Raw genomic sequence first — 25,209 nt, 5'->3', positions numbered from 1 at the left:
ACACAAAACATATAGACTCCACCTTAACCAACAACATTAAAATGTTATTTTTACAGTAAATGCCTCCATAATCTGGCAATTTTGAAACTACTATATGCAGTTCATGGTGATTATTTTGAGAAGACAAAACAGTACTCTGAGGATTATTTAAAATCCACTCTAATTCCATGAAAAAACTTGAATTAAAAAGTATAAATAAACTCATTGGCCTTTTAAAGTACTCAGAATAATGCAAGTGCTGTGAAAGCAATATCCAATTACAATAAGAGGACAAGACGTACTTAGTTAATTCCCCCTTTTCATCATGTTCTTGACATTGTTATGACTTCTTTAAATAGCAACCAACACCAAACAAACACTTTGTTCACAGAGCGTGTGTAGTGTCTGTATAACTGCAGGGCTGAAGATTCAGAGGACATGACCGACACTGAGAGGCTGAAGGAGTGCCACTCAAGGTTGGATGACTAAGACATTAATAGCCACGAGCGAAAAGTCCCACCCTGCAAATTCCACTGTCTGTGAGTCACAAACACATTAAATTAAAAGACACGATCACAAAACATGTTTTCTAATACCCAGATCAGTTCATCTCAAATACAAATATAATATAGTTAAAAATCTAGGCCAATAAAAAGGGATACAAAAGGAGGAATAAAGAAATACCTAACTTCAATATCACTTCAGAAGATATTAGACATTGGATTTTTTTAATGTTTTAAAAATCAGTCCTGTCTGCGTATTGATGTTTAATATAACAGTTTCTTAAATCAGTTTCTATAGTCCCACAGTGATTTTTTTTTTTTTTATCAGCGTAACAACAAAAGATTATGCTTTGATATAAGAAAATAAAGAAGAAATGAAAATGAAAGGGCCACATTTCATCACTGAAGATTTTTGGTAAAGTACCAAACAGTCCTGCCCTTCTTTTCTTTATACTTCTTACAGATTTTTACTCAAAGGCAAATATGTTCAAAAGGATATCCTCATTATTTGACTAAAAAGCAACACTTTGGCTACTTTGTGATTCTTGCCAATCTGGCAGCTGGCAAGTTATGAGGAGGCTTCTTCCAGATTGTTACAAAATATATAGAGAGAGCCTATATATATTCCTCTTGAGCAAATATTTTATCGACAAGCGTTCTTGCAAGGTCTTTTTTCAGGTTTTATGACATGTCGAAATGTGAACTCCTCAGGTAAAACTTATGTTAACCACCAACTGTAAAACCACAGTCACATCATGAAGACTACGACACAGACGCACGGCAGCGCACTGGTTAATGACCACACGCTGAATTTATCCTGTGATGTGATTGGTCGAGGGGCGGGACTTCCGACGGCGCAGGTTGGACATAAAGTGACAGACTTCACCTCCTTAAAATTGGAAGAAAAAGCGAAGGACGACGCGTTACAAGTTTTAAAACAGTAAGGAACCGACGTGAGACAAAAGGGCTTTGAGTCATTTGTGTATAAGCTGAGATATAGTGATGTTTATCAGACATTATTAGCCATAATGTCGTAACGCTGAAAGCAGCTAGCCGGCCAACCGAGTCCTGCCTGTAGTTTGGGAAATACGATGGTACGTTTAGGGGAGGCTCGTAAAAGGGATAATTAGAGAACTTAACACGCAATAAATAATAATATGAGGTGATAGCTCGCATATGTGTTTACTTATCAAATATAAATCCGATTTGATAGCCTATTAGCTATTTCATTCAGTCGTGATTGGGCAGATAACTATGTTTTTCATCATCACTTTTAGCCTATCATTTCCTGGAACCGAAAACTTTTGAGCCAACGCAACTAACCCCTGCGTCAGTCTGTGTAATACTACTCTGGGTTTCCGCACTGTACTGTAATGACTCACCACTTAGTCAGCGAAATAAAAATCCCCTTACTAAAATACTTGAATATGAAAATTATGAATATGAAACGATCAACAAAACCTTACTGTGAAAAGATGCGTTCACTGTGATTTCATACTCTGACAGAGGAAAATAATTGATTAAATGCATCAGTGTTGAGCTGTTTGACTAATTAATAGTTGATGGACAGATAAAATAATCCGTTTTGATATTTAAGTATTTGTATAGAATACTTACTCTTTTTTTTAAAATTAAATATACATGAGAAATTGAATTTTTTACAATATGGGACCTTTAAAAACGTCATTTTTTCCATGTTTTAATTTGTGATTGGGATTTTTTTATGACATTTCATAGACTTAACGATTGGCTGATTGATGTACAATGAAAATAATCATTACTTGCAGTCCGACACCAGTGAAACAGTTAAAATTTTGGCATTTGCAGTATTTCAGTAAGCAAAAGACCAGAGACACATCACTGAGTCAGTGTCTTTTATTCACATGCATTAACAAAAGAGCCAGTCTATACTTGAGTCATCCGGAGTTCACATGGAGTGTAAAAACACCCATTGGACACACCTGACCATCGAAGGGCAAACACAAATAGGGGACTCACGCTGATGCCTGTTGGCAGTGTACAATCACTGTCCAGGCCTTTGCATGTCTCTGGAATGTGGGACTGAACGTAAATGGAAAAACACAAACGCACCAACTCCTCACAGGAAGGGTTTGGCCTGAGGATCAAAGCCAGGTCCTGCTCGTTGTCAGGAAACAGTGTTAATCATGTTGTGGTCAAAGACGTGTGCTGTGGTTTTAAGGAGGACCTGCGCTGTTCTTTTTAAAGTGTCCCTTTTATCCAACAGCTTTTATAGCTATAACAGCATTTGTTTAAATACTTCAGTCGATGTTAAACACACACAAATTCAATAGAGAAAATTGTCCATAGATAACTATCCATTGTTAGTTTGCCTGTTTTTATGATAACATATGCTAAAGGAGAGATAAAAACTTTGTGATTTGTTTCCCTGTGTCCCAGATTGTAATGATTGTGAGACATGGACGACATAAACCTTCATTATCGCTTTCTGAACTGGAGGAGGCGAATTCGAGAAATTCGTGAGGTGCGAGCGGTGAGATACCGGGAGCGGCTGAAAAGGATGCTGAGAGATGGAGACATACTCAGGTAACTGTGATGAGCAGTGTCACCGTGAGTCTGGAGGCACAGAGTTGTCATGCAGCTTAGTCCCTCATTTTAGGCTACAGCTCTGCTGAATCAGTATCCCACTGTGCTTGCATTTGGCAGAAATGATGATTGTAGTAGTATTCATTTATTTTTCTTTCTGTGTCTTTTTGAAGGTATCATGGGAATTCAGATGAAGTTGGCTGTTTTGTGGCGGCGAGGCCATTGTCAAGGAGAAACCGCTATTTTGAAGTAAGAGTTGTTTACTTCCTTTCAAACTATGACTATGAATACAACAGAGGAGTGACAATTTTCGGGAAATGATATGTTCACACTCATCATTTAGTCAAGTCAAGTTTATTTATTTAGTACATTTCATACGTGTGTAAACTCAATGTACTTCAAATAAAAAACAAATACAATAGTCATACATACATGACAAAAAATACGGAAGATAAAAACATGTAAGATAAAAAGGTTTTACAATGAAACACAAATAAGATAAGTGGTTACTAAAACTTGTATGATAACAGTCATGATTCAAAAATTAATGTTTTAGTGATTTGTTTTTATATGTAAATCTGACTTACTTTTATGACACCAATTCTTTACCATGTGTCCTCCTTACAAGTCTCAGTGTGCTGATGAACCCAACTTAACTCTAACCAGAACTGGGGTATTTATGTTCCACAGCTTCATTGTTGATAAACTGTCAGCGTGATATCATTTTGTACATCTATGGTTGGTTATCATTAGAAAAAATTACAATATCACTAGTAATACCAGTACCCCTAAACTGATTGCGATACCAATAGACTACTGATTTCAGTAACAATAATGTGAATGAAGTGGCATGTATTGTAGCCATACTTTCAGATGTTTTGGTGGCATCTGGGCATGCTCATCTGCCAACTTTGTCACGTACACTGCTTGACTTCACCACTTCACACACTCTATGGGTTGTAGCTGCTGCGGGAGTGCGAGCTCTGTGCCGGGGACAGTTGTCCACCTGGCTGCATAAGTGACAAAGTGACAGGGATAACTGTTGGCATCTCACAGCTAACATTATCTAACTGTTATTAAGAGGTTTAACAACAGAGTTCAGCTGTTTTGGTGTTGGTGTGAGTTTGTTGAGGCTCTGTGTTGGATGTTAGCTGCTGCTGTGTCGTGTGCCATGAAGAGAGCGGCACAGGAGATGGCAGCAACAGAAAGTTTGCTGATCAGGTGGAGAATGCAGGTATCATTTGACTGGATACGTTTCAATAACACTTGGTATGTAGGTAAAAAAGGTATTCATTACTGATACCCAGCTCTTGTCTCAACTGTCTTTTGTTTTATCTCTTGATGGTAAATGGACTGCATGCTTCTCTAGTCATAGCAACCACTTGAAGCTCTTTACAACATAAGCGTTATTCACCCATTCACACATATTCATACACTAATGGCAGAGGCTACCATACAAGGTGCCACCTGCTCATTAGATGAAAATTTCCACACACTTGCCCAAGGACACTTCAACATGTAGACTGCAAGGGAGAGGGATTGAACCACTAATCTTTCCATTGGTAGACAACCGCTCTAACCTCTGAGCCAGAGCCCCAAAACAGCCCAGTCTCTCAGAATTGCTTCATCATGAGTCATATTATTCCAAATGAAGATAGTGTAAGCGGTACATAGTAAAAGTAAACATATATATATGTATTAAAGTGTTTCTACATACTCATTTGAAAAGGGGTTTTGAGTTTGTTCACATTGGAATTTGTTCAATATTTAATATAATCAAGGATACAGATCTGCATACAGATTAATTGTTTATTATAGTATTGATGGACACTTATTGTCCCACAATGCACTACACAGTAGAAATGCAGGAGCTCCTCTGGGCTGGAAATGACTAAAGCAATTTAAGACCACAAGACATTGTTTTTCCTGTACCTGTGGTTTCAGCTCAGATACATTTCAGACAACAACAAATAAAGTTTTAGTATTTGGCAAAACATTCTGCAGTCTATTTGAAACTGTCAGCAGGGATCCACATCTTGTTTCATTTCCTGTGAGTAGAAAGTAATAAAGTATGCTCATTTTTGTACACTAACTGTCAAAACACAGCACTGTTAAGATAAGTTTATAGTGTTAACTTTATAGCATTAGTATTTATTATGGATTTAGGACATAGCCTTGTTCTGTGTTGATGAGAGTAGCCTTGACAGGCCGGTATTTGATTTCTTGCCTTCATCTCGCTGAGTCATACCGAAGAAGAAATCATGACACTTCCTGGGAGCAGCACTTTTATGAGAAACAAAGCTCTTTTGGTGTGGAAATACATTTGTTGAATTATTTGGCAGCTCTTTCTACATTGTGTGCCGGGGCTGGGACTACAGTGAATACTGAGGCTAATGCTGATTCTTGAAGTCATAGGTGCCAAAATCATTTACACCAAAGTCAGAGGCAGTGTCAGCAATTAAATCCCGGCCCCAGCATAACGAAATAGCAACTATCATTTTTCAGATTAAAACAGATTGCATGCCGTACATCTCTTCTTGAACAAGTTCAATTAGGATTGAGAAAAAAATGTTTTTGTGTCTTTTGTTCCCATCATTTTTATTCTTATATTATTCTTATTCCTTTGTGACTGAGAGGAGACAACAATATATCTTTGGATCAGAGGAGAAACCAGGTAGAAAGAGCTTTAGTCTTACATAAACTCAGTAAATGTAGTCGCTGGGGTCACACACATTTCCTGCAGTTTTTTTAATGTAAAAAAATCATGCTGTTAACATTGATTCACTTCATGCATAAGGTTTTCTTTTTACCCCCCACCCCCTCATAGTTTTTCTGTGCCTTTTAAGCCTTTCATGCAAGCATGGAACATATGTTGTTTACTATGATAATAAAGGCTGATTTTAAACTTGAAAAACTAATAATGTAATTTTCAGAATGAGTCCTTGAATTCATGCAGAGGTAGACAAAAGCAGGTTTCACATCTCTAGCCAGCAATCGTTAATTTTGACGGCAGAAATTATAGCTGTTTTTATCAGCTGTTGCCAGCTAGCTTATTAAGACAATGTTACCTCCGTGAGTTGTTTGACATTTTTATGAATGTTTTTTAGCTGTCTTGTTTCAAAACAAAAAATATGCACTTGATGGCTACTTGCATGAACTTGAGCTACACCGATCAGCCAAAACATTCAACCACTGACAGGTGAAGTGAGTAACATCGATCATCTCCTTACAGTACAATGTTCTGCTAAGAAATCTCAGGTCCTGGCATTCATGTGGATGCCACCTGACGCTCTCCACAAAACCAAACACCATTTCAGACCAAGTACCCCTCCCTCATGGCTACATACTCCCCAATGGCAAAAGTTTTTATCACCCTGACGGCTGCTCAACTATTGTTTTTCTGATAAGTTTTATTTTATTGAGTTATTTGATGCTGTAAAAAGGGGATTTGATGACATGACTGACAGCTTTGTGTGCCAATCAGTGCACTTGCTTGCCCAGTGTATGGGAGGGATCTCAATACAGCAGGATGTCACCAGGATATTTTGGTTTTACTTTTGCACAGCGGGTAACAGATTCATTCAGTTGTTATTTAGTCACGATGGATGAGTGAGAGCAAGCCCTTATTTACACTGACGTCGAGAAAAATACATCACACAACAAGAAGAGTAATAAAATCATCTAACCAGTTAAAAGCAGTTAAAATAGTGCACTTTAATGGGGCTGTGTTGTGCATTTTTATGTACAGTATATGGCGCCACCATGAAAACTGCCAAGGAACGGCCGGAGGAATGTGACAAAGAGCTCAAGGTTTCAGCCTGACCTCCAAATCCCCAGATCCCAATACAGTCTTGGGGCATTCCAGTACGCTAAAGGTTTCCCCAGTCCATGGTGGGACCCCCCTTGGATTAGACTTGGCTGGGGATTAGAGTTGCGAGTGTTTGGGTGGAGCATGTCAGTGGGATCCACATGCCACGACCAAAAGTTTACCAGCAGAGCGTTGCATTGTGACAAGATGATCAATGTTATTCACTCGGTGTAAATTGCCAGCAACAATTCTCAGGCTGACTGCAGGAAAATCTGGTTTTTTTTTTGTTTTTTTTCTTTCAAATCAGATTTTTAAGACAGACTGTCCCCACTGTTATTTGCAAGTGATGTGGCAACGACAGCTGTTGGAAACTATGTAGCTACGCTGGCGATGTGGCTTTTTTTTTTTTTTTTTTTTTTCATAAAGAAGCATGTGAAATGGAGGTCTATCATTTTGCTCAAACAAGCACATTTGAAAGCTGATTGTTTGGAGGTGCCTGCAAAGTACCTGCAGACAATTTATTTTGGTGTCTGTGGGCTGATAATCTGAACAAGGCTTTAGTTGCTGCTAGGGGGCTAAAATGTACAATAGCGTGCTGTTGACACCAACTGAGTCACATTCTTCGTCTGTAAACAGCTTCAACTAGCAAACAGTAGGAAGGCTTTATACAGTGCGACATACTCTAACACTGAATTTAAAGCTGCTGCATACAGACAGTATATAAAAGTTTTAGTTGTGCTTTTCATTTGATGGGTTTACCAGCTGGATCTGATACAAGGGCTTTCCTTTTTTGCCCTGACACTCTGGTTTCATAAAACCAAAGTCTCAGCTCATTGCAGATCACGTGGTGGTTTGTTTATTTCACGGTTCTCGGTAGTCTAGACACTGTAGTGCACAAACATCCCAGGACAGTGACTGTTCCTCAGAAGCAACCTTGTTGAAACTTGCCTAACACACACACATCCTGCCTCGGTCTGACGTGTAGTGAAACAGTAACTAACCTTCTCAACCTTTATACATGCATGTGCTTTGTCCCTGTGACTCACTTTGTGGGAGTCACGTAGGAGGAGGGTGGAAAGCATTTGCGTAAATGGGCATATGAGCTGATAAATGCTAGTAAAGTGGATCCTGATTGTAGATCTGATGGCAGATTTTAGGGTTCATCTGCATGTTTAAAACTGACCCAGAGAAAAGGGACGTATTACTTCTCACTCTCGGGAGGCCAGTGAGGTCATGGGAAAGAAGTTAAAAGTTTCCTCTCCTCCTTGTCCTGGATTTGCCAGCAGTGCTCCGATTGCAGTGCGTCCATGTAGGGCTCCCTGGGGATGATGTCATAATGTCAGTATTCAGTTATGATAACAATGCTAAAGGCCAGCTCTTTACTTAAGGCTTTTCGCTTTGAACCAACACGCACTTTTGTACAAAGAGATGCTCTATAGTTTCAGGTTGGTTTGGAAATTTGATGAAGTGAAAAGAGAAGCAGAGCCAACCCAAAAGCAGAATGTAATGGCATGTAGAAAGCCAGAAGGAGCAGGAACAGAAAGCTTTTCTGGCAAATAAATCTACAGCATTCAAGTGGGCATTCTCAAACTTTCATGTCACCTTGTGTGATTTTCCAACCATACAATCTGTTAAAACTAGGAGGCAGACGAACATCCATTTTGACTGAAATGCTTCAACAGCTATTGGAAGGATTGCAGTGAAATTTAATAAAGACATCGATGATCTGCAGAGAATTAATCCCTCTGACTGTGGTGATCCCCGACAGCAGAAGCAGCACCAGCAACAAAAATGTTTATGACTAAATCGCTGCATCCATAATCCTATGCTATGCACTATACATACTCCGCTTGTGTACTACAACATTCTTTTTTTTGTAAATTAACAGTATTATGTATCTTTTTGGATGCACTGAGCTGTAATTACCATGTCGCTTCCTGAGAGCTCCCTTGCTGGTTGGAGATTCGCAACCATAGTAACCAGTGCTAACTTTAGCTCTACTGGTCACTTAAAAATAGTTGTAAAACTATACTACAACTAGCAAAGTTAAATCTGACACTTCTGATATACGTACACTTAATTTGAAGTGGTATCGACGTTAAAGAGCCGTCTTGGTTGCTGTCAGTTATGAACGTTGTCTTCTACTGCACTGCATACAGTGCTCCAGGTATGGCGTTTTTCTGTTGACCAGTGCGGAAGTTAGCATCGCCCTGCTCCCTTCGTCAAAAAGCCAATGGGATTTTCCCATTGGGTTTGGGATTATTGCAGAGAATAAGCTCTGTGGCAACCACATGTTTATGATACTTACACATTTTGTTGAGCAAGATAATCTTCACAAATGAAAACCACTTTGAGGATTTTTGAGGCCCAAATCCAATCACCAGAAATAAAAAGGTAACGTTAATGGCTATAAAAGGAACAACACCACAGTCATTTAACATAACATCTCTACCACAAAAAGGCTGTTTTCTTTCATGTGTGCATGTATGTGCGTGCGTGTGTGTGTGTGTGTGTGTGTGTGTGTGTGTGTGTGTGTGTGTGTTTATGTGGTCATGCACTTGTATCTTATTAATTTTATCGTATTATTTTTTATCTGTTTTGTTGATTTTATTATTTTTTAAAGTTTTAAAGTCTCTATTGAGGGATATTTATGCTGGCATGGCATCCAGTGTTTGCATTTTGTAATATTTCATTGGAAATAGTATGCAGTTAACATATTTTTGGTCTCATGTTGTGTTTTTCTCTGTTTTAGCATACTAAACAGCCTGTTACTTTGGAATTTTGGACATAGCTAATATCTGCAGAACTAATGGCATTCCCTTCTGCCTCAGTTTAGTAGTAGTTTTAGTTGTATAAACAGGATTACCCTGCTTGCTATTTTAAGACTGTAAGTGTACATAAAGTGTACAAATTTATGTGACTTATCACCCATGAATAACAGCATCCACCAAAAGGAAAGAAAATCTGATATAAAAAAACACAAAAAAGACATCTGTGTTCTTCACCCCTTCACCCTCACTCCCCCGCTCTCATACTTGTCCTCTCTTCCTCTGCCTCAACAAAATTTGTTTGGCATCTGCACAATATAAAAGCCTCCCGCACACTATGCGTAATGAGTAGCTCACGACACGTTGCTCCGGATGTTGAAACAGCTTCTTTTGAATTCAAGGTTGACATCCCAAAAATATCAACCCTGTGTTTTAGAAAAAAGTAAATTACTCATCATATTATTTAGAAGAAGTTACGTCTTGGTGCTCTTATCTCTGAATATCAGGTTCTTGCCAAAAAGGAAGCCCTTTCATTGAAATAAAGTAAATTTGGTGGAATTGTACTGTTTCAAAGGCCCAGTGTGTAGGGTTTAGGGGGATATTTTGGCAGAAATGGAATACAATGATCATGACAATGTTTTCGAAAATGTATAGTTGTGTGAAACTAAGAACTGGTGTGATTTTGTTACCTTAGAAGGAGCCATTTATATCTAGATTCAGAGTCGGTCCTCTTGCACAAATTGAGCCATGTTGTTTCTACAGCAGCCCAGAATGGACAAACAAAACACTGACCCTCGACTGGGCTATTCGTTTGCATTCACATATAGTTATCCCACACACTTGGCACAGAAGATGCAGTTGGTTGCAATCTGCATCCTCACCAGTGGATGCCACTAAATCCAACCTACTAGACCTTTAACAGATCCCAAAGATAATCACTTTTCTTATTTGGGGTCGCTAAAAAAGAAGAAAAGAAGATATATATATATATATATATATATATATATATATATATATATATGCACTGATGCTTCCTGTCTTGTTTCTCAGTGATAATTCAGCCTGTGGTGTTTGCAGGTGACCATTATCGATACAGGAGTGAGAGGAATGATTGCTGTTGGTTTGGTACCTCAGCTCTACAAGCTGGACCATCAGCCGGGCTGGCTCCCGAATTCTGTGGCTTTTCATGCCGAAGATGGCAAGTATGTGTTAATGCTGTTTTTTGTTTCATATACTGTAGAATAAACATGCTCTTAATGATGCATGGAGATGCAGCAGAATAATGGATGATATAATGTTATATACACACAAGCTAAGAGAACTCTTAAACAGTGTTATTCAAGTGATTCAACCTGCTTTGCTTGTTTTCACCCCCCACCCCGTCCATGCTGGCCATTAAGATTTTGATTTTTTATATTACTTCGACTTACCTAGAGGGAGATAACACAAATGAGCTGTTGATTATGTACCATTTTCCCTTCATTTTCTGTTACTGGAAGCATTTTCTGAGTGACTGTTTTTCCGTGAACATCTGCAAAATCTGAGGATGATGAGCCCTAATGATTAGCCATTCAACCCCCCTCCCCCCTTCTTGTCTCCCCACAGGCTGTATAATGGAAACACTGTCGGACAGCAGTTTGGTCCAAAATGCTGCAGAGGTGACAGAATCGGCTGTGGAGTATCTCTGGACTCGGAGGATGGACAGCTAACTGTATTTTTTACCAAGAATGGCAAAGAAGTGAGCTCTCTGTCACAGTCATATTACTTCAACTGAGACAGAATTTTTCAACCGATACAACTTAAGTCATGAATGTATTCAGAACTCCCAGCTACCTTTCTCCATAAACAGTTCTGCTTCTGAATATGTGTCTAGGTCGGCAGTGTGGAAATCCCAGCGTCTCCTGAGGCTCTCTATCCCGCTGTGGGAATGCACTCCTTAGGGGAAGAAGTGCTGCTGGACCTGAACGCCGAATGGGGGATGGAGGAGGATGATGGACAGATGATTGTTGATAGTCATGAAGAGGACTGGGGCCGTCTCCATGACGTCAAGGTGACCGGCACGGTGAGTCCTGTTGGTGAGAGATAGCTGATCGAAAAAACGGACCAGTTCTTCTGTGTGAGCAGGTCTGCCAGTCAGGCACATTAAATGTAGCATTAAAAAGTGACAGCTTGTCTCCCTGGTAAAGGTTCATGCTGTGTAATGAATGGCTGGTATCAGTGGATGGATGAAGCAGAGGGAGAATAAGTGAACACCAGATTATTGGTCTGGAATACATCAGAAAGCTTTAATTATTTTAAGGTTGGCTGCTAACTGCTGTTTGAAGCTCGACTCTGTAACCACAGTTTAAAGGCCGTACATCATTTGTTTGTCACTCCATCATTGAAAGTACATTAAAATACTCTTTTTTATATATTATATACATTTATTCTTTAACATGTTTTTCCAACATAAAATTAAAAAGCTAATAAAAAAGGTAATAATAATAACCATCACTGTTAGTGCTAGGTTGAATGTTGAAAGAGAGGTGTGCACCAAAATAACTAGCAGTAGCGCAGATATTCAGCTATGCATGTTTGGGCCTCAGTCCCATCAAAACCGACAAATATTAGACATATCAGAATGGTAAGTTAGTAATAGTAAGCAAGTGTAGTTAGCAGCTTTCATTTGTTTATGCTGAGCATGTAGGCCTAATGGCAGTGGCTGAAACAGCATTAATGGTTGTGAAACATACAATAATATCTATTATGATGTTACAGTGAGTCCATATTGTCACATTATCATTACATATTTATATAGCGGAGGTCCATCCAAAGTTTGCAGAAAGATATGTGTACTCTGTCATGCTGAGATTTTTATATTACAACCAGTTTGAAAATCTGGAGGTTTGGATTAAGAAAAGTGATCTTACCAGATCTTTGTGGCCTCTTTCACATCTCTGCATATTAGCTGCTACTAGCACAACACACCTGAATTCCCAATTGTTGGTAGAGTTGCATTGTGGGTAATATAGGTTTTTGAGGAAGAAGAATAAATGGAATAAAAACAGCTGTTCTGATTCCATCTATTTTTTAATACGTCGAGTGACTAAATTTGATTAGTTTGTGAAGGTCCCCAACCCCAGCAGTGTAAACTAGACAACAGTATCAGTGACCCAATACAGGACTGGTGGATCTTTGTCAAATCCAAAAGTTAAAAAATCCATGTTGAAGATCAATAAAGCAAAGTGCAAATGTTTAGATTGCAAGCTCAAATCCAAATCTGAGATAGTCAATATTAGCTTCTGCTAAATAGTACACCTGATAAGAAGAGAATGATATTTTCTCCAAAGCACCCATTGACCTCCTCTCTCCCTTTGTTTGGGACTCCACCCCTCCCTGTGATGGCAGGGCTGCAGTGTTTGTGTCTGACTCAGGCGTTGATACGCACAAATCCAAACAGAAAAAGAGTAGGAGGGAAGAGCAGCAAAATAGCCTTCGGGCAGTACCTTCATGCCACCCGCACATTTAATTACCCTTTATTTCTTTCTATTACAAATTTGGCCCCATCCTGTGTGATGGCAGGGCCCGCAAACCGCTGTCTGATCCCCCTGCAGCTTGTCGGTTACACATGTGCACGTCTTAACTGTACAAGAGAGCTGTCAGGACTCGGCAAACAAAACATGTTATTAACAAAGCAAGAGTGTTGCTTTTCTGCTGGGTTTCGAAGCCTGTGAGGGAAAGCGCTGTGTGCTTTGACATTTTTATTGTTGTTTTATTGTAAGTTTCTTGGATTACAGGTTTGTGCTTTCCAATTATTAGGTGTTCTGGTTTCTGGCTGTCTTCATTTATTTGCATAAACACGAGAGCGGCTGTTTACCTCTTAGAGGTTGTGCTTGCGTACTGCCAGAAATGGAAGAGAAGGAAGTGTATTAGACAACATAAGAGTGAACTGATCGTCTGACTGCTCTGATGACATTTGGGGAAATCACTGTGGCACTGTACTCCGCTTCAGTGGTGTTGACGTCCTCTGCTGCATGGAATAAACACTTATGTATCTCTGTTGTCATAGCTTTGCTTTTAGTACGGCGTGGGGATGACAAATCCAAATCCTGCCCCGTTTTCCCAGCAAAGAAGGGACTGCATGACGTTGCGACCTAGTTTCTCACCTCATCATCTAACATCTCTAATAGGATAATGTGTGAATAAAACATGCTCTTCGTCTCATCTTATTCAACTCCTGTCTCCATCAACCTGAGAGGGAAGCAGCAGCCGTGCTGGTGCAACATCAGACATGCCATCACTAGCAGTGAAATGCAGTGTACAGTTTTGGGCTGATCCCAGAGTCTTTGAGTCATTTTTAATACTTTGAGTAAACCCCTCCAGTTTTTTTGGCATGCCTAAACATACAGCAGGTTTAACATCGTGCTTGAATAACACTAGGCACTTTTTTTATTTTCTGATCTAAATAATAAAAAGACTCGAACGATTGTGACATTTAAATCTAAAAGCATGTTTTTAAATTTGCATGGAATAGCAAATACAAAAAAGTAACTCTTGTCACATGGTTTGAACTGTTTCAGAAAAAAAACAAAATGACTACATAACACATTATGTAGGTTAGTGGAACAGATAAGAAGCCACCTTGGAACTGGGGCACAACTTTGACTTTCTATATGGGACAGAGACACTGCTTAAAGGGACAGTTCACTCCTGCCTCCTCTCCAATATAAGGAAACCAGAAAGCATTTGGCTTGTGGGTGCACCAAAAAAATGCATTTGAAAAACTCAGCAGCGATGTCTCTTTCCAGAAATCCTGATCCACTTACGCAAGATAATCCACAGACCTTGTTGTGAGCAGTTTCATGTTTCTGTCTACCAAACTACACCTGTCAACCTTATTAGATGCATTAAATGACGCATTAAATAAGTGATAACTGGATTTTTCTTTTTGCCTTTTCACTCGTGTTTGGTTCAGCACCTGCTCCGAGTTTGGAATGGATGTGTGTGCATACTTTTGCTTCTGTTTTATTGCTAATTAATTAAACTTTTTGAGACTAAAATTGTGCTGAATGCTGATATTATCCTTTCACAAATTTGTTGTGGATAATGCTTGATATATGTAGTAACAATAGCTGTAGCCAGAAAGTTTCCATTTACACATCCAACGCTACCTGGAGCATTAGCATTTATTTGGAGCCATGTCTTTGGTCACCCCGTACATTTACACACAGCATTTACTCTGTTTTTAGCTCTGTTTGTCTCACTCAAGTCCTGAGAGAAATATCTGTCTCTTCACCTGCAAGCTAGATGCTCCACTGTGTTCACCACTTAGCTAGCTGTTAGCGCTGGTTATGCTGCGGGGCGGGTAACTATGTCTGTGTTTTTCTCCACAGCTGCTGGAGTACGTGGGTAAAGGGAAGAGCATCGTGGACGTGGGCTTGGCTCAGGCCCGTCGGCCTCTCAACACACGCTTCCACTACTATGAACTGGAGATCACAGATGCTGGAGAGAAGTGTTACATCGCCCTGGGGCTGGCACGCAGGGTAGGAGCCTCCTCCTTGTAGCCATCACCATAATGATCACTTGTCATTATCACTGACACCCCACGTTACTTACCGTACGCACACTGCGGTTATCTGTCGGTAAAGAAAACTTCTCCCCGCTCTCTCACCCCTCGTCATCACTCTCCCTCACTGCTCTCACTGTTTCCAGTCTGAGTGATGGATGACCGAAAGAGGAAAAGCTAACAACAGAATAAATATTGTCTCATTTTACCCCCACATCTGGTTTTCCATAGAAAGCAGGTTGTTCCGTTTATATGCTAATCCGCCATGTCAACTAAAGCACTGGAATGGAGTTTGTGAAAGGTTAGTTATGAGATAAGATGAGAGCGTCTGATTGTTTTGTCTCTGTTTCTTGTAGCTCCTGCTTCATTATACTCCACACATTCAGTCACCGTACACAAGATGAGATTTATAAAAAGAATTAAAAGCATTCGGGAGTCCCTCAGGCTGAACAATTTATGGTTGATATCCTAATTAGTTAGGCGGTGTTAAATCACAACGATGACAGCAAGGGATGATCCATATTTTGGAAATAAGACTTGTTGAGTGATTACACATCAGAGATGCAGCTGCTTCTGGCCTGACATGAAACTCTCATGATCTCATGCATATCCTGTTTAATACAAATAAAACCGCGCACTGATGGCTGAGGGTGCAGTCATGGTGACATTTTAACGACAGATATGAAGTGAAGTGTGGCTCGCACACTGCTGTTCTCCGCTGGGACTCTAACTTACTGGATGCTAATTGATTGAGCATCACTCTTGTTAATCATGCTGCTGTTTTGCCAGCTGTGATGGAGCCTGGGAGGTGGTTGCGCTCACCCTCGACACTGAGCTCCCCCTGACTCCTCTGCTGTTAGTTACCGTGTGTGGGCACAACGCACCCTCGGGTCAGGCGGCGTGGAGAATAGAGCTCTGTCATTTCGCTGATTGTTTTCCAGGAATTGTTTTTCTCGATGCGTCTGCGGTTTTGCTGGAGAATTATAAATCCATCAAACGGTCATTCCTGAGGTTTTGTTTCACACACGCCCCCACACCCCTCACCTTCAACGTCATCTCCTGCAAGATGCACCAGTCTGCTGATGGGAACCATTACTGCAAAACAGAGGTGGCTCAGAATAACACATGCTTAACAGTAACTAGTTGCTCAGTGGTTGTTTATATTGAATGAAGAAGCGATTGTTATGGTGCACTCTTTTTCTTCTTTGTTGCTTCAGGGGGAAAAGTTTTATTGTCTCTGTTTTCAGTGATTTTCCTTCAGGCTTATCTTTTCTTGCTTAATCTGCAAATCTCACCCGTTGCAGTGCCCATCATCACATCAGGGACCTGCTTACAGGGGGCTGAAAAGGTTACTTAGACTTAACACTTTTTTTATGTCTTTTCTTTTTTATTTCAAGAAAACCCAATTCAAGAATCCGTCACTGCACAGAAAGTTGCCGTATTCTAGAGGTGTCACACTGCTTGACGAAAAATTATGGTAATGTTGCAGAAAGAACAATTACAATGCCCAAAGCTAGATACAAGATGTGTGAAGCTGTATGTGAAGAAACAAATACTTCTAAATTAGGAGAACATTATATTGTGGGTTTTACATAAGACTTGATCTAATTTTGAAAGAGACCTGGCCTTTAGCTACAAATTCACTTCACTAAACTTCTCAATTAACTGCATTATTTAAGTGATCAATAAGCTGTGTTCCGAATTGCATACTTTTTCTTTTTACTTTTACTGCTGCGCCACCGCACACAGTCGGTACATACTACTTCATCCTAATACTGCACCTTTAACTTTGACCATCTCGCTCAGGCATGTCTAAAGTCCAGCCCGGGGGTCAGTCGCGGACCGTGGACAAATTTTAATTTGGTTCACCCGGTTAATCAAGCAAGATCACTTTGCATTTTTGCACACATTATGATGGCAGGGCTGTCATACATTTTGTAGACATGCACCAAGTACGACTTACACAAGCGAAACTATGTGTTTTCATGAACAGTTTTTACCTGAAGCAGACGGTTCCTGCTGGATAGCAGACAAGGCTAGAGCAAGAAAGCATTAAGTTACGTGAGGACCGCCGCTTTCAGGAGGGGTGGAACGTCGAAGCATTTGCGTATTTCTCATTTATATATTTTTTTCTTTTTCATTTGAACCCCTTTGATGCAGGAAACAGCTGCCACTAAGTATTTTCAGATTCTCTACTCTGGCCCCTATTCAAAAAAAGTTTTGACGCCTCTTCTTTTGCCTCTATATTCATTACCTCAGAGATAAAACAAAACGCCGATCGCCGAGCTTGCAGATGATGGAGGCCAATCGGGAGAGCTCTGCTGCTCTTTGCAATGTTTGAAGTGTTAACTCTTAAATCATAACTGCATACCTTGTAGATTCTAATATGAAGTAGTAAATCAACAATAAAATTACATATACTGTATGTCTGCTGTCATTTTTATTTTGGTAGTTATGCCCTTTTGCTGGTGGTTAGCTCTATGGTTGTTTTGTTCACTTAAACAATGAATATTCTTATTTTTACCATTTCACTGGTCACCAGTCATGTTAATGCGCTGTCATCCATCATTGCAGCGTCTGACTGCGGTCAATAAGCTGTCAAGCTCTCATCTGTTGGCGGCTCAGTTGAAACCACATATCTTCCTCTGTGCAGAGGATTTTGGGTTGGAATAGTCAGAAGCATGCTGGCTGGCCAACTGCAAAATCTGACTGGACGCAGCGGAACATCCTGGTATTTTTGGCATACTGTATTTGACATGCTATGTACTGGGACAAACTTTAAAGAAAAAATCTTCCATACTAAATAGTATGGTAGTATGGGTATCGGGACACAAAATAATCCCTTGGATGATTTTTGCCGCTTGTCAAATCTGTATGAATTGTAACCCGAAATTTAATTACATGGAACTTCTTAAGATAATGTGCAGGAATACTTACTTACCCGTCCTTATTGAAATATCCCTTTGAAAACATTTACTGACCGTATATATTCCGTCACCTCACTGTGTGAGATGGCAGCTGGTCTGGCGTTATCTCACACTAAAGTTTTCTTGTCTTTTCCGCACCTGTCTGAGATCATCCATCAACTTAGATTCCTAACCTCCTAACCTGTCAGTCTAAACACTGACATTTTTGGATGCCAAAGGCTGCAAATAGTGTTTTCAATGCTGAGCATGGGGCAAAACCTTTGCTTGTGTGTTTTGTTTTTTTGTTTGTTTGTTTTTTTTTTATTTCAGTCAGTTTGCTCCTTTCAAGACAGAAAAAAGCAAGAAAATTCTCCCAAACTTCTATCAATGAAAAAAGAAATAGACAGAGACATTGCTCAGACTTGTTGATGTGCCACTGAATCAGAAGATGTCATTTTCTCTTTTGTCCCACAGGACTATCCCAAAAACAGACATCCAGGCTGGAGCAGAGGGTCTATAGCCTACCATGCAGGTGAGTGTTGGCTGCATGCTGCATGATGATCTGTTTCCTCTGCAGTCAGATTAAAGCCATATTGCACCTCTGCATCCATTATGGGCAGTGTCAGTTTCTTCTACTCTGTTTTATATGTATTTTTACACATTTATTGTGTCGCCAGCAATCACATTTGTAATAGCACCACATGGTCACATGTTTCTGGCAATGACAGAAAGTATACATGTCTTTGTAATAAATTATTATTGATAGCCAGTTTTAATAAGAATGAAACATTTTCAAGGTTATTAATGATTTTTCCCCAGCTGTAAACAGCCAAAGCGGTACATTGCTGAAAATAGCTCACAATAAACTCAGGAGTATTATTGCATATGTTCATCCCTGTCTCTTGCGTGGGTTTCCTCTGGTTGCTCTGGTTTCCTCCCACAGTCCAAATTATGCAGGTCAGGCGAACTGGGAACTCTAAATTGCTGGTAGGAGTGAGTGGGAATTGTCTGTCTATACAGTCTGGGTGTTGATGAGCAGGAGCAGCGATGGAGGAGCAAACAAAAAGATTTGTATGAGTGTTGGCGAAGGCAGATGCTGTCTGGTGTCTTGATCGTATCACTCTCTCGTGCATGCCACGTGAAACACTCATTGGTGACCCGGCTGTTCTTTCTAGATGATGGAAAGTTGTTCCAGGGCAGCGGGGTCGGAGACGCGTTTGGACCCCGCTGTTTTGAAGGGGACATTATGGGCTGCGGGATCATGTTTCCACGTGACTACAGCCTGGATGGTGGAGGTGAATATCTTCACATTGTTTCCAAATTTCTGTGCGTCATCATGTAAAACCTCTAATCATCTTACTTTTTATTTCTGTGTCCGGTTTCTTTTAGATGACACAGACGACTGGGACTTCGATGTGCTTCCCAAACCCAGCGAGGTTCAGAATGACTTATATGCGAATAATGAAGAGGAGGAGGAAGAGGGAGAAGATTTGGAGGGGAGGAAGGTCACGGTGAGATGCTCGGGGTCGGGATTCTTAAAGGGGCACTATATGATTAGTAGAGCATATCTGTGTCAGACTCTCAACATGGAGGTGGCTGAGCCAGCAGCTAGTAGCTAAAAATGTTAACAGCATGAACTGTGCTAACAACAGCAACAGTGCTTACAGAGCTAACAGTACCCACGTTTAGATTGCCTGACTTGATTTCTCCAATATATCTTTAAATAGCTAGTGGTCGTTTCGTGGCTATAATAAGGTGCTGAATCTCCAATTGAGCTCCTTTAAAACTGTCAGAGGAAATATTCATATCATCTCTCTGCTGTCTCCTTGGGTTTGAACAGGTGTTCTTCACCAGAAATGGAAAGGTGGTGGGCCGGAGGGAGGTGGCCTTACCTGTGGGAGGCTTGTACCCCACGATTGGCATGATGAGCACTGGGGAGAAGGTCAGAGTGGACCTGCACCCCCTCAGCGGCTGAGCAGAGAGGAGGGAAAACTGAGGGGAGAAATCTGAGCACGGACAAGTCAATGAACTCTGGTACATCTGTGGAGATCGGGCAATGCACAATACCTCCACATCAACAGGCTCCAAGATGTTACCTGAAAGTCACTCCAGTGTGGAGGGTGACTGTGGCTCCCTCATGCTGTAAGAATCATAACAATGCATGTTAATAGGACATGCACGCTACAAAGAAGTGCTTTTATAATTAAATGGTTTTACAGAAGATTGTTAAACCAGATGTTTGTACAGGTTTCATCACACAAAGTAAAGTTTATAAAATAACATTTAAAAATGCCAAAAAAGCAAGGGTCTCACCAGAATAATGAATGTAAAAATCCAATCGGAGCAGACCCCAGCATACAACAGGACAGCAATCGTATCCAGTTTGTCAGCAGATATGCAGCTCCACTCTCACAGCCTGCAGCAACACCGTGCTCATTACCGGAGGTCGGCTGTGTTTCCTCCTGTCGATGGTGTGTTACTGACACTCAGTGGACAGAGTGAGTCTGCAAAATAATGCTCAGAAAGTCTTCCAAAAAAAAAAAAAAAGGTGTGCACTAACTGAATAGAAAGTTTACTCTGTGAAGCCAAGTTGGTAAAATTAGCTGTTTTACGAGCGTGGTTCTGCACAAGTACGAGTGCTTGTTCTGACATGGAGTCATTACAGCATGTTTTGTGGCAACTGTGCAAGCCACGTGTATGAGGAATTACTAGATAAATCAACTATGACAATTTGCTGAAATTAAAACCAAACCATTACACTTTTTGATGTTAGAATAAGCCGTTATTAACCCTTTAAAGCCTGGAGTGACGTCACTTTTCTTGTGCTGCTTTCAGATGCCTTTCACAAGTATTTAAAGCTTTGAACCCTGGTGCAATTTCTATAAAAAAACATGGGAAAAAGGCAATGAGCAACTTGGTGAGAGATGTTGCACAAACCTCAAGAAGCTAGTAGAATGATATTTTAGAAAAAGAAGAAGAAGCTAGACTAGAGAAACAAGAACAAAACTATATTTATAATTATCAAAATAACATTTTTAAAATTATGGTAAAAGTCATTCTATTTCTTGAAGCACCTTTTCCAAGTCTTTGTTGCCTTTTGCCCCTTTTCTTTTCTTTTTATTGCAAATTTTCAGGTAATTTTCTTGCTCTTTGTGCTGATTTTTTTCCTAATTTCTGGGTCATTTCTTCATAAGTTGTTTTTCTTCTTTCCATTTTTTTTGTTGACAAAAATCAAGCCAGTTTGCTCAGGTTTCAAAGGGTTAAAGCAAAATTCCATATTAAAGGGACAGTCCACCCAAAAATCAAAAATACACATTTGTCATCTTACCTGAAGTGCTATTTATCAAACTAGATTGTTTTGGTGTCAGTTGCCGAGTGTTTGAGATATCAGTCGTAGAGATGTCTGCCTTCTCTCCAATATAATTGAAGTAGATGGCACTCTGCTTGTGGTGCTCAAAGCACCAAAAAATACATTTGAAAAACTTAACAGCAATGTCTCTTTGAAGAAATCATGACTCAAGATGATCCACAGAACTTGTTTTGAGCATTTTCATGTGGGAACTGTTGAATCACAACCACCAACTGTATCACTGCGCAAAAGGAAGTATGCATCTTCTCATGAACAAGAGACTGGTGCTCGTGACAGCGCAGGATTCATGGCATCCTCCGCAGCTAAGCTGTGACGTTAGCTCTCTGGTTTGTGCAGGGTGCGGGGCAGATGTCAGCTTGAAGTCCTCTGTGATGTGGTTGCAGGTGTAGTTCTGTAGAAAGAAAAAGGTTTCTAGATGGAACTGATGATTTTTGATTTGGGGGTGAAGTGTCCCTTAATGTTAGGTTTTTCAGTCAACATTAGCTATTGTCCTTTTTTAATCATGTATGAATGTAACCTAATTGTAGACACATAATAGACAAGATGTACTGTCATTAAAAAATCATGCAGGTCATAATCACTCCAAAGTCTTTGAGAGAAACACTCGTGTCTGAAAGATGTTTGTTAAACCAAAATCATGTCAGAAGAAGAAAATGAAGCCATACTGTAACTAATACTTGCTGCTTTCAGGTATATTTGATAATCAAAATTAAATAGCATGTCTTTTCTATGGTTATTTTTGTGATTTTGCCGTATGTTAAGGTCAACCATCGATTGCCACAAACCTGTAATGCATTTTATGTGTTTTTTTGGGGGGTTTGGTCACAAATGTAGTTGTTGTTTTGTAAATGAATCAATCTCTTTGACACTGAAGCCTGTTAAAGACGATTTTGACTGTTTCCGTCCTGACTCTTATGTCAGTGATTGAGGACTGTTTTCGCTTTGTGACGCCAAATTTCCAAACACACCTAATTTTTTACAAAAATTGTAGCGATAAAGGTGCTGCTTCTTGTATCAGTTCACACTTATAACAGGTATCTCTGTAGATTACTGTGTTACAAGTTGTGAATTATTCATAAAAATATAACAATAGGCCGTTAATTGTAAGTGCAACTTTTTTGAGGATTGGGGAACCTACTGTATATTATTTTCTTTCCTTTTTAAAAAAGCCTGACATTAACAGATATAAGAACTTCCTCAGGCTTCACAGCCAGAATGTTTTTACATTTTTGACCTCATGAGTGAAGTGCCTGTGTGAAAAGGTCCTGTTTGGATGTTGGTCCCTAAAAAACCTCCTCCAGCACCTCTTCTTAAAGGTTCCACATGTGTATGAACTCTGCAGGTCGCTGAAAACATCTAGAAACACATAAGGATTAATTGCGTCCATGAAGTGTCCCCCTGGTCAGAAAAACATGTTAAAGACTGGTGTTCATGTGACGCTCAACTGCTGCTAATTATGTGCCGAGGAAACACTGTGCACATCATAATATCAGCCTGTACTGTAGACAGAGTGTACTCATATTTCACTGTCATTGTCCACTTTAATGTTTATGATCATCTTAGTTCAGAGGAGCCAATAATGATCTTCTGCTGCTGTTGGCCGTCTTTTAATATTTAGCCCATCTTTGTCTTTTCTGTAATGAATCATGAATGAAGTCTCTCTAACTCCAGCCCTTATCGTGTACATCTGGTCATGTATGTTTTTATTTCATCTTGTCTCTTTTCACTTAAAGCATCGGGTAAACATGCCAAAATTCATGCTAAAAATAAAGCATATTTACACCCTGTTTTTTTTTTTTTTTTGGTTGTGTCAAGTTTAATAGGAATAATGTTTAATAAAATACAGACAAAACTTTCAATTCCTAAATTATGTATGTAGAATGAATATTCTTCTCGCAGTTGTCTTGTAGTACTGAAGTCAAATGAAAAGAAATACAATCTAAAGGGTTAAACTGTTTATAATTCATATAATGTGTTAAAAGAATTCCAAAAGAGGTAATATATAAGAGGAAGAAAATATAATTTATGGCGTTATTTGGACTTTTTAATGTTACACACACTTTATGTCAACATTTTGAATGTCTTAAAACTATTAAAACTTCAGTACTTACAACGGTGGTACTTGAAGCTCAACAGTATATGCGGCATAATATTAACAGGGCGAGAAATTGTGACGCCTTCAAATTACATTGTGCATATTAGAAAACCTTCCAAAGCGATGTCTCAAGAAGACAATCGTGTTTAAATCGAGCTTTTTCTTTGGCTTAGTTGTCATCATGGTTGTCTCTTCTTAAATGGATTAAGAAAGGTGTTATTCTGACTGTAGCCTGCAAATTTAGAAATATGAGTTGATTAAAAACAGTTGTCTTCTGTGAAAAAGTGCACTCATAAGGAAGCTGATTGTTCTATGATTAAAGTTGTCAGAAGTCCAATTATTGGGGCAGATATTTGGCATTTTGCTCATTATCTTCTTTGGCATTTTACTTCAATAATCAGATAAAATTATTAATCAAAAATTGCAAAGACAGTGTCAGTGTGGGAGGAATTTTTACCTTCTAAAACCTCCGGCAGCTATTTTATTAATTCATTTTTATTTAAATTTTCCCTTGACTACAAAAAAAAGTTGGTGGGAACTTGTTGTATGTGATGTTGAACGTTTCAGTTTTGATTAAACGTTTGTTAAAGTTGTTTAAACAAAGTTTTGTGTCGGAGTTTGTTATATTCCAAATTTTAAATATTGACAGAAAGATTTTCATGTTTATTGTAAATGCATATTGATTCCTAATATTGGTTACTGGTCTCATTAACTACTAATATTCAACCCCTAATCACAAGCTTTCCCCTAAAAAGGTGCACAACAGATCGCCCTGCCTGGGAAGGACACGCCCCCCTCAGGTGGAATCACTTCAGCCTAATCAGAGGCATTAAATGCTGCCTTCCTCGCTTTGTTCTTCCTTTTTCACCTCGACCATGCTGTGTGCGTCATGTTCGTCAAATTCCTTATTTGACATGTGTTTTACTTAATTCAGGACATTCCATATGGCTCCTGCCCTTCAGGAGCAGCTGCAACAACGATTATCAATTTCAGCCCCACAGCTCTGCAGCTTTGGCAGCACCTGGGAGAGAGAAATAAAGTTTAAGATGCTCTGAGGGTCGTAGGCAGCCAGCCTGTACCTGCAGCCGTCCTGCATACTGGCCTGGAGGAGGTGGAGGGGATCCTAAATTCAAAACCTCTTACGTCTCCTCAAACGTTGCAGATCTGGACTCTATCATTCCAAATCTGCACTTGATGGGGTGGCGTGATCACTAACAAAACACTGGCGTGATTACTTCCTCAGGCTGTGTATGCAAACAGCCAGTTTTTGAGAAGAAGCCCTGGCGGCACGCTCAAATCCAGCCGGACCACTTCTGGGCAAGCTTTATCTGGCACAAGAAGTCCCCATCTGGGGATCAGAAGGCCCCTGCCTGGGAAGGACACGACCCCCTCAGGTGGAACCACTTCGGCCTAATCAGAAGCATTAAACTTTAATTAACATTAAATATTCCTCCTTCCTCTTTTTCACCTCGGCCATGCTGTGTTGCCTTCTGTAAGCTGAATTCCTCGTTTGATGTGTTTTACTTTGTTTACCTAACAATGCAAACTATTTTTATGATGTTATATTAATACTTTTTTTCTCTCTCTGCAGAGCAAAGACCACACACGAAAAAGCACAAAAAAAACCCAAATGAAAATAAAAATAAAATTGCTCTGCTTTTGAACTTGGA

The 25,209-nt window shown here is 39.7% G+C and overlaps 1 protein-coding gene across 3 annotated transcripts; it reads left to right on the top strand.

Moving 5' to 3' along the window:
* The first annotated feature begins 1,288 nt into the window (after window positions 1-1,288).
* Window positions 1,289-25,203, top strand: LOC121953259 (SPRY domain-containing protein 3-like). 3 transcript variants are annotated; one of them, XR_015777952.1, is made up of 12 exons: window positions 1,289-1,422; window positions 2,901-3,047; window positions 3,221-3,296; window positions 10,701-10,825; window positions 11,229-11,361; window positions 11,497-11,685; window positions 14,996-15,145; window positions 18,549-18,606; window positions 19,250-19,369; window positions 19,464-19,585; window positions 19,915-24,933; window positions 25,131-25,203. XR_015777952.1 is itself a non-coding variant. In XM_042500249.2 (11 exons), exons 2-11 carry the CDS (start codon window positions 2,920-2,922, stop codon window positions 20,047-20,049), a joined length of 1,236 nt encoding a protein of 411 aa, XP_042356183.2. In that variant the 5' UTR covers window positions 1,289-1,422; window positions 2,901-2,919; the 3' UTR covers window positions 20,050-25,203. The 3 variants fall into 3 exon arrangements, 1 of the variants encoding a protein (XP_042356183.2); XR_015777951.1 differs by having other exon boundaries at window positions 19,915-25,031; XM_042500249.2 differs by having other exon boundaries at window positions 19,915-25,203.
* The last annotated feature ends 6 nt before the right edge of the window (window positions 25,204-25,209 follow it).

This window comes from Plectropomus leopardus, chromosome 2 (assembly GCF_026936395.1).
Source record: "Plectropomus leopardus strain MGB_pleo_1.0 chromosome 2, ASM2693639v1, whole genome shotgun sequence".
NCBI lineage: Eukaryota > Metazoa > Chordata > Actinopteri > Perciformes > Serranidae > Plectropomus > Plectropomus leopardus.
Note: the sequence above shows the minus strand (reverse complement) of the source record. Positions and strands in the feature narration are given on the sequence as shown.

What these genes read in the sequence shown, in the direction of transcription:
- LOC121953259 (XM_042500249.2), top strand. Translation starts at nt 2,920, where the DNA reads ATGGACGACATAAACCTTCATTATCGCTTTCTGAACTGGAGGAGGCGA. An exon ending in ACGTCAAGGTGACCGGCACG is followed by an intron (nt 11,686 to 14,995) that starts GTGAGTCCTGTT and finishes TTTTCTCCACAG; the next exon opens with CTGCTGGAGTACGTGGGTAA. An exon ending in CCCTGGGGCTGGCACGCAGG is followed by an intron (nt 15,146 to 18,548) that starts GTAGGAGCCTCC and finishes TTTGTCCCACAG; the next exon opens with GACTATCCCAAAAACAGACA.